This window comes from Sander vitreus, chromosome 17 (assembly GCF_031162955.1).
Source record: "Sander vitreus isolate 19-12246 chromosome 17, sanVit1, whole genome shotgun sequence".
Lineage (NCBI taxonomy): Eukaryota > Metazoa > Chordata > Actinopteri > Perciformes > Percidae > Sander > Sander vitreus.
The window spans coordinates 24,565,764-24,573,796 of NC_135871.1; the positions used below are offsets into that span (position 1 = coordinate 24,565,764).

At 37.2% G+C, this 8,033-nt stretch overlaps 2 protein-coding genes across 2 annotated transcripts in view; one reads left to right on the forward strand and one right to left on the reverse strand.

Moving 5' to 3' along the window:
- LOC144532138 (calcineurin subunit B type 1) overlaps positions 1-2,311 on the forward strand; it is a 31,927-nt gene extending 29,616 nt beyond the window's left edge. The window contains exon 6 of the mRNA XM_078272713.1: positions 154-2,311. Coding sequence (XP_078128839.1) covers positions 154-201 — 48 coding nt within the window. The 3' untranslated portion in view covers positions 202-2,311. The remainder of the gene's footprint in view (positions 1-153) is intronic.
- A 130-nt stretch (positions 2,312-2,441) lies between these two features.
- Positions 2,442-7,977, reverse strand: pno1 (partner of NOB1 homolog). Its single transcript, XM_078272712.1, has 7 exons — positions 7,678-7,977; positions 4,545-4,691; positions 4,326-4,409; positions 3,829-3,889; positions 3,575-3,692; positions 2,877-2,947; positions 2,442-2,745 (listed from the first exon to the last, which is right to left on the reverse strand). The coding sequence occupies exons 1-7, from the start codon at positions 7,873-7,875 to the stop codon at positions 2,678-2,680; spliced, it is 747 nt and encodes a 248-aa protein (XP_078128838.1). The 5' UTR covers positions 7,876-7,977; the 3' UTR covers positions 2,442-2,677.
- Between the last annotated feature and the right edge of the window lie 56 nt (positions 7,978-8,033).

Here is an 8,033-nt window from a genome sequence, read left to right on the forward strand (position 1 = left end):
CAATAGTTAGGGTTACTGTGACAGCAAGAACTCTGAGATGCATACATTTAAAAAAAGTTAAATGAAACGGAACACCATAACTTTAAACTTTTGTATTTACCAGCATTAGATTAATAAATGTATTTTCTTTTGCCTCCCTCTCACTCCTTTCAGGTGGTCGGGGGTCTCGATATACACAAAAAGATGGTGGTGGATGTGTGAGCACTTTTTCGCTTGCTGACTCCCCCCCCCTTCCTTCTCGCCATCTCTGAAGATCTGCTCAAGACGTCCGGAAAAACGCTCTCTGTGTAACTCAAGGGACGTATTCGCTCTCTTTCTCTCTCTGTAAAGCCACTTTTTCCTTTCAAAAACCACAGGCCTAGTGAAGCCAACTTTGAAGTGTTATTGAACTATAAATCCTCTCAATAACCCGGTCGTAGCACTTTAAGAGACTGAAGGACATCTATTAGTCATTTGCAGAGCAACTCCGATTTTTGGATGAGGGGGGAGAAAGTGGGTTAAGGGGGTGCAGTGAAGAGGCTTGTTCACATTTCATCCTTTTTTTTTTTGTTGTTATTTTTGATATTTATTTTTTGTTCTTGTCTTTTATAAAGAAGAAAAAATACAGTATATCTATGGTTGTCTTGTGAGGGGAAGTGTACGGCATATTCACACTAGACCTACAGTACAACTAGAAAGTAGGGTATGAAGTGCCAACCAGAACATATCCAGAAACCAGTCCAAGTTATTACCTACCATCACCACTGTCATTCATGCCAGACAGACTGGCTTTTGACACTTCCAGCTCATATTTCATGCAAAACTAAATTTCAGATGTCATTACTTTTTGTCCTTTGTGTAAGCTTACATACACTCTCAGCAAAGCAATTCATGTTTTTCTTTATTTGTGATAAGATTGCTAGGTTTATTCATACTTAATGTGTTTATATTGTTGGAGATTATCCTTGTTTCCAGTCATGAAATCATAGGTAGATTAATTAATGCCAAGAAAATGTCTTTCCAAAATATTTTGTGGCTGCAAACTGATACATGGTTTACTCTCGAAGCATTTTGCGTTTACCAGTGTACATCCATAAGACAATCTCCAAAGCAAATAACTGCACTCACACTGACAAATGAATTGTAGTGGAATTTGGATTTGTATTTAATGTTAAGAACAGAGGCTGGATGGACTTGGCTAAGAACTGAAAATAGAGTGAATAATGGTGAGATTATACACGATTTGTGCGAGTACATAGCAATTTAAGAGAAATATCTGCAGGCATTTTTTAACCAATATGTGTATATTAGGTAATGAATGTGTGCACATCTGTAACAGCAAGAGGATTCTTTACATGTTAAACTTACCTTTCTCAACACAGTACAGGACGGTTCAGTTTTCTTTAACGCAACACAAACACTTAAAATCTTAACACGCTGGCATGATCGGTGTGCAGTGGGATAAACTGTATATTGTAGTTTCTTTTATGGAACGTGTACATTTCAAAAGTTGGCTTCCTCTCCCAGTTCTTATTTTCTGTCACATTCACCTTATTTTCTCCCCTCCCATCCACTAATACTAACAGGGAGAAAAACTAAATCAACCAAATTTTAATTTCTATGTGAAAAATGCTTCCCGCTATGAACAACACCGGGATTAGCTTTTATTTTGCTTTTATACTGCAGGTTTGAACAGGAGTGCTCAGTGTCCCGTATCTCAAAGCTCTGCACGGCTTGGGCCTCCCTCTGCTTGCATGACACGGAAATATTTTTTGTTGTGCATGTAGATCCATTAGTTTTTTGTCAAATAATCCTCTTGTTTACACATAGATGGTGATGTTAATATATTTAAGAATTTAATGGTATACAATATGGATGTTGCCAAACTTTGGTAAATGTACACATATGAGAGGTAATCCAAATGAACTGAACTAAGTGTAACTTTTTGTATTTTACCCGGGTCAGCAAAATGCTTCTATTCCAGTAAAGGTTGCATATCTGATCCTGTCTCAAACTGCCACACACTGTACTCCGCTTAAAAGGGGAACTTTTGATGGGGTTTTTTTTTTTTCCTTCCTTTCTTTTGTATATACGTATTTGTTAAAATGCAGTTCTGGCTCTCTGTACTCTGTATAGTTCAGACCGTGCTTTAGTTTGTAAGCGGTATTTTTTTCTGAGTTGGGTTGTTTTTAGTTTTATGGGGATCTGAAAAGTTTAAGAACCTTTTTTTCCTTTTTCTGCATGCTGCATCTTATGCTGTGGGACTGTTGGAAACTTGATACTGTATGAAAATTAAATAAAATTTAAATAAACTTTGAAAGGATGAAAGTAATCAATGTATAGTCATTATCACAAACTTGATTTGTCATGTGGCAGCATACAGTCATCTTTTAGTATTAGGTCATTAGTTCCTGGTCCAAAACCTGACATTTTATACACTTTAGTGACACAATTATACTCAGTTGTTAATGTGGATTGAAATGATTTATTTACATAAACTTATGCTTAGAGATAAGTGAACTCTGTTTATGCATGCATCATGATTTTGCCTCATGTTTTGGGTCAACTGATCCAACATGAGGCCATAACAGAGAAACCTGAGGTGTCAGTCCAAGAGGGAGTCAACAGTCACAGATCAACGTGGGAATTCCACCAGCCAACGGGGAAAAGATAAATACACGCAGCAGCCAATCAGACTTCAGAATCTCTCGGCAGTCCGGCTAGCAACCACCCTGATGTTACCGTAGACCTTTGAAGGTGGACTTCCTGCAGAGGCAGAAGGGGTTTAAAGGTCACCTCTCAGCACTACATGTGGATTCAAATAGTTCTGTTCCAAATACGACATCAACCATCTTGTTTTACTGTATTAATCAAATATAAAAACATCTTTTTCTTACCTAAGATTAAGTTGCATATGGCTGTACGGGCCATCTTGATATTCTGAAAAGACCCTAATATGTGAACTTTTCTGTTGAGAGAGATGAGCGAGATGAAGGAGTGTTAAATGGTTCAGTAGGAGGAACAATAAATGAGACAGTCGTCTTTGGTTTGGTTTGTACACCAACCCTTGTGCACAGTTTGAAGAGAAAATCACAACATTTCTCTGAGGTAAGAATTTCAAACTGCCAGTTAATACTATATCACAATAGTGTGTTTCTGCATTTTACAACAAAACACATAACAGGATACAAAGGAAACTATGAATTAGTAGAGTTTTGGACCAGTACGTGGGTCTGCTGTGTTGAAATGTGAAAACAGTGTCAGCTCATAAAAAGAAGATGTTTTCCTGACTTTGTCATTTGGAGATAATTTATTTTTACAGTAGTAATCCACAAATCATTTTAGTTTCTATGGAACATTTGTCTTTGTTAGGGAAAGCAAGACAATGAATTTTCAAACTTCTTTTAGTTTACTGTAGTGTAGTAGAACTGTAAAATCACAATTTGTTAAACTGCCAAATAACACTGCAATTAAAAAAGAGATTAAAAAAAAAAAAGAAAAAAAAGAAAACGGCCACATAGTGATTACTAATTATGGTAATAAAACTAACTGCAAAATGCTCATTTTACAGTAATGATGCATGAAGAATACTCACGTCTCTGCAAGCACAATGCGAGTCTTTGTAACATTTTCAATGGTGAATTTAGTTTTTCCTCCCTTCCCTGCTATTCTTCCGATGGCTCTGGATAAGTGGTCTCCCTTCAGAGGTTTCACTGCCAAGACAGACAACATGAGAAAACAATTAAATACACAGCAAAGAGGACATAGGGTTCATTTTGCAGCAGAGAACGAAAAGTATATATATATAGATAGAGTTTCAGAGCAGACATAAGTATTATGTCATCTTACCGTCTGTGACATCAAAGCTTTCTAGGAAAAGCTCATCTAATCTGATGAGAGCTAGGGCGTCCTGGGAAGAGAGAGTGCCAGAGTTACAACACAAATCAAAATCAAGGGACATTTACAAAACATAATCAAAAATTGTTCACTAAAATTTTAAAGAATGAACTTGTACTTGTTTAAACAATGGGCCTTTAAAATTAGGAATATCTGACAAAAATATCTGAATAAAATAAAAACTACAAAATTCGCTGCAGGTTTTAGACCGTTTTCCAGTGGCTCCATCTAATTGGTTATAGACGATATTGACTTGTTGATTTCAAAATGTGATGAAAGTCCACCGTCAGCAGCAGAGATCTAGTCCTAATCCTAAACCTCTATCACTGCCCCCTCACTTTATGTTGGCTTGACAAATATATATTTTGTACAAAAACAGAAAGAACCGTGCCTCAGCCATGAAATAAAAACATATGCAGCTCACCAAAACCTTCCACTGGAATACTTACTTCAACCTGGAATCCCAGAACAAACGCTTTGACAAAATCTGATGCTTTTGTGAGCGAGCCAATGTCCTGTGTTTCTTTGCATGTCTGAAAGAAGGAAGGCTTATTACACACACAGTGGACACAACCGTGGGTAGCAAAGAAGAAAAAAATTGAAGACGGGCATTATTGTAAAATAGCTCAGTCAAGTCAACATTGCTTTAATGAAATGGGGAAACTTACTTTGATTTCAACATTCCTAGTTTTGAGGTTAAATCTAACTTGAAGATGTAGGTTTTCTACAATGGGGGTGAAAATCTTCAGCCAGTTTTCCTTCAGCGGGGTGTATCTGTGAGCTGGGACGGCGATTTTGCGCATCTCATCTGGTCCCTGAAACACACACAAAGCAATTAACATCTTACTGTGTATCACCACCACAATTGTGTTCTGTGTAACTAAATTGGGATTTATTTGAATACCATGGTATTCAAATAAATCCTACTTGTTATTGACACTGATTGTCCATTTCAGCATTTAATTAAAGATTCATTCATTTGCAATTTTAATTTTTAGGTTGTGGGTGTTCTTACTAATCTTTATACTGCTGGGTAGGTATTAGCTACTTATGAATATCTGATGAGCTTATCCAATGTTTTGCATTTAAAAACCTATTCTACAAAAGTAACTTCAGCTGTTGACTGCAACCATTAGCTACATGCTAGCAACCATTAGCTACATGCTAGCTGGTATGGTCGAGTAGTGCGGTGAAGTTGGCTGGACGTTTGATATTCACTTGATATTCGATTTTAACTTCCTGTTCTGTCGCTAGGTTCTGTCTAAGGGACCGTCGACAAATTACCGTTTTGGTAGATTGGCAAACAATTTTCTCAGAAAAATATTCACCAAAATTCAATGAAAGGGACTTTTCTCATTCTGATTGCTGTAGTAGCTGCCAATGGTAAGCCTCTACTTACTACAGGTCATATTTTTCTCATGTGTCACATGATAGTGAAACAGTATGCAATTAAAAGTTTAAAATATTCACCAAAAATCAATGAAATAATTTTCTCATTCTGATTGCCTTAATACTTCCCAGTCACTCACGGCTACTTACTACAGGCCATGGTTTCCTAAAACAACAACTTGCGAGCGGGACTAAATTTTCTCAGAAAGATATTCAACAAACTTCAATGAAGTTTGTTTTTCTCATTCAGATTGCTGTAGTCCTCCCTAAACTCTCACTGCTACTTACTACAGGCCATGGTTTCCTGAAACAACCACTTATATAGAATAAGGACTACCGTATTTTCTGGACTATAAGTCGCATTTATTTAGAAATTTATTTCACAAAATCCAAGACCAAGAACAGACATTTAATCTGGAAAGGCAAGTTATTAAACTACACAACAGCACACAGAACAAGGAGTGCAGTTACGTAACGTAACGGCACTGTTGACGAGCCTCTCCCAGCAGCATGTTGTTCAAGCACCCCTCTGTGGACTCCTTCCTCCAGCTCTGGCCATCTGGATTTCAGCGCGACTAGCTTTCTTTGTTTTCCTTCATTGCAGTAAAACTAACCTTTTCTCCAGTCCCTCACAAGTTTCTCTCTCACTCCAAACTTTCGTTCTGCTGCTCGATTACCGTTTTCGGCTGCGTATTTTACTACCTGCAGTCGCCTGCAGTTTCTTTTCTTTCTCAGTTGTCTTTAGGAGCAGCATATAGTTGTCACAAGCCTAGAGCGCCTCTCGCGGCTGTAGACGGTAATGTTTTCAGCATGAAATAACATTTAAAAACATGTTAAATTATATATATTTTGATATATAAGTCACACCTGACTATAAGTCGCAGGACCAGCCAAAGCATGAAAAAAAGTGTGACTTACAGTCCGGAAAATACGGTAAATTATTTCTAAAAAACATTCACCAAAATTCAGTCTATCGTCAAGCTCTTGGATAAAGCAAATAGACCTAAACCTAGGTCAAATATGTAACTGAAAATGCACCTGCACCTGCATTTTGAGTCAAAACAATAGTTTGAAGTATATGTTTTTGTTGCATTGATTTCAACTTAGCATTTGTAGCAGGGTACCACATAATACAACATAACCTTTCAGTAATCTCTGCCTTTGCTGTATTGTGTAGCATGGTCCACTAGAAGGTGAAAAAGAAAGCTTGGTAAGGTCAATGGATGAGAGAAGCTGGTTGCCCCCTCTTTATTTTCCAAATGTCACATGTGGGATGTCACTTCATGGTTCCCCACTAATCCTGTTGTAATCCAATTCTATGTATTTTAGTTTGTAATTCTACAGAATGGTAAATGCTTTTTCATTGAAAGAAGTCATTTGCTTTATTTTTGGTGAATACTGTTTATAAATAAATGACTTCAGCTCCCATATCTTTGGTGAATGTTTTTCTGGTTTCATATGTAATGATAATTTCAGGAACACCTGACCTGTAGTAAGTAGCAGTGAGCGTTTAGGGAGGACTACAGCAATCTGAATGAGAAAAACTAATTGAATTGAATTTTGGTGAATAATATTTTTCTGAGAAAATTGAGTCCTGCTTCCAAGTTGTACGAATATTTTAAACTTTTAATTTCATACTATTTCACTATCATGTGACATATGACAAAAATATAACCTGTAGTAAGTAGAGGCTTACCATTGGCAACTACTACAGCAATCAGAATGAGAAAAGTCCCTTTTATTGAATATTTTTCTGAGAAAAGTGTTTGCCAATATACCAAAACGGTAATTTGTCGACGGTCACTTACACAGAACCTAGCGACAGAACAGACGATGAAGTGCTATGAAGCTTTATGTCGGATACAAATCTCTAGCGATAGTAATTGTAGTTGTTTTCTCTTGATACTCTGTAATAATGTCAACCTTCTTTGTTCCTGGTCACGTCATTGACCTGAATTGCGTGGTCGATCTCGAACGAAGGGGAAGTTAAAGTTAAAATCGAATATCAAGTGAATATCAAACGTCCAGCCAACTTCACCGCGCTTGGTCGAGTATTGTGCAACGTTAGTAAAATAAGTCGCAAATTTAAAATTAGGTTAGTAAAGTGCCAGAAGAACCATAAAACTGTACATATAACGTTACACAATAGTTATTAGTTTTTTGGTTCGCAGTGGTGGAATGCTACTAAGCACATTTACTCAAGTACTTTACTTCACTAGCTACATTTCAGAGACAAATATTGTACTTTTTATTATCTGACAGGCAGCTTTAGTTAGGGTATACAATTTTGTATACCCTTTCTGTCCAGTGAAAACTATGTAAAATGTATTTCTATGCAAATAACACTATTGGTATTCGTATTGGATAACATTAAGACACTACACAGAGCACATATACAAGGATAGTAGTTACCCTTAATTTGTCGCTTGAAATTGGTGGAAACTGCGGCCGCTTGCTTGCCACGGGCCCCTCTGTGTCCATGTCCAGTCCATCTTGTTCACGTTTTCGTTTCTGAGTCTTTCTAGACTTCACTTTTGTGAAAGACTCCGTGTCATCTTTAGTCTCCATGTTAGCGCCAGCGTCTGGGGTTGTATTTTTATCAGTGTCCATGTCTGAAATTAGTTTTATATCAGATTTAACGGTCAAAAGTCAGGCAGACTGTGGTTACAGAGACATGTGGGTGTCCTCGTGCGACGAAAAGGGACCCAAACAGCATCGTCGACGCCTGTAGTAATAATAATACATATTCGTGTAGTTATTACAATATA

Coding starts and splice junctions, on each gene's coding strand:
- pno1 (XM_078272712.1), bottom strand. CDS start 7,875: ATGGACACTGATAAAAATACAACCCCAGACGCTGGCGCTAACATGGAG. Junction 3,693..3,828: donor AAGCTTTGATGTCACAGACG/GTAAGATGACAT, acceptor CTGTCTTGGCAG/TGAAACCTCTGAAGGGAGAC. Junction 2,746..2,876: donor CATATGCAACTTAATCTTAG/GTAAGAAAAAGA, acceptor CTGCCTCTGCAG/GAAGTCCACCTTCAAAGGTC.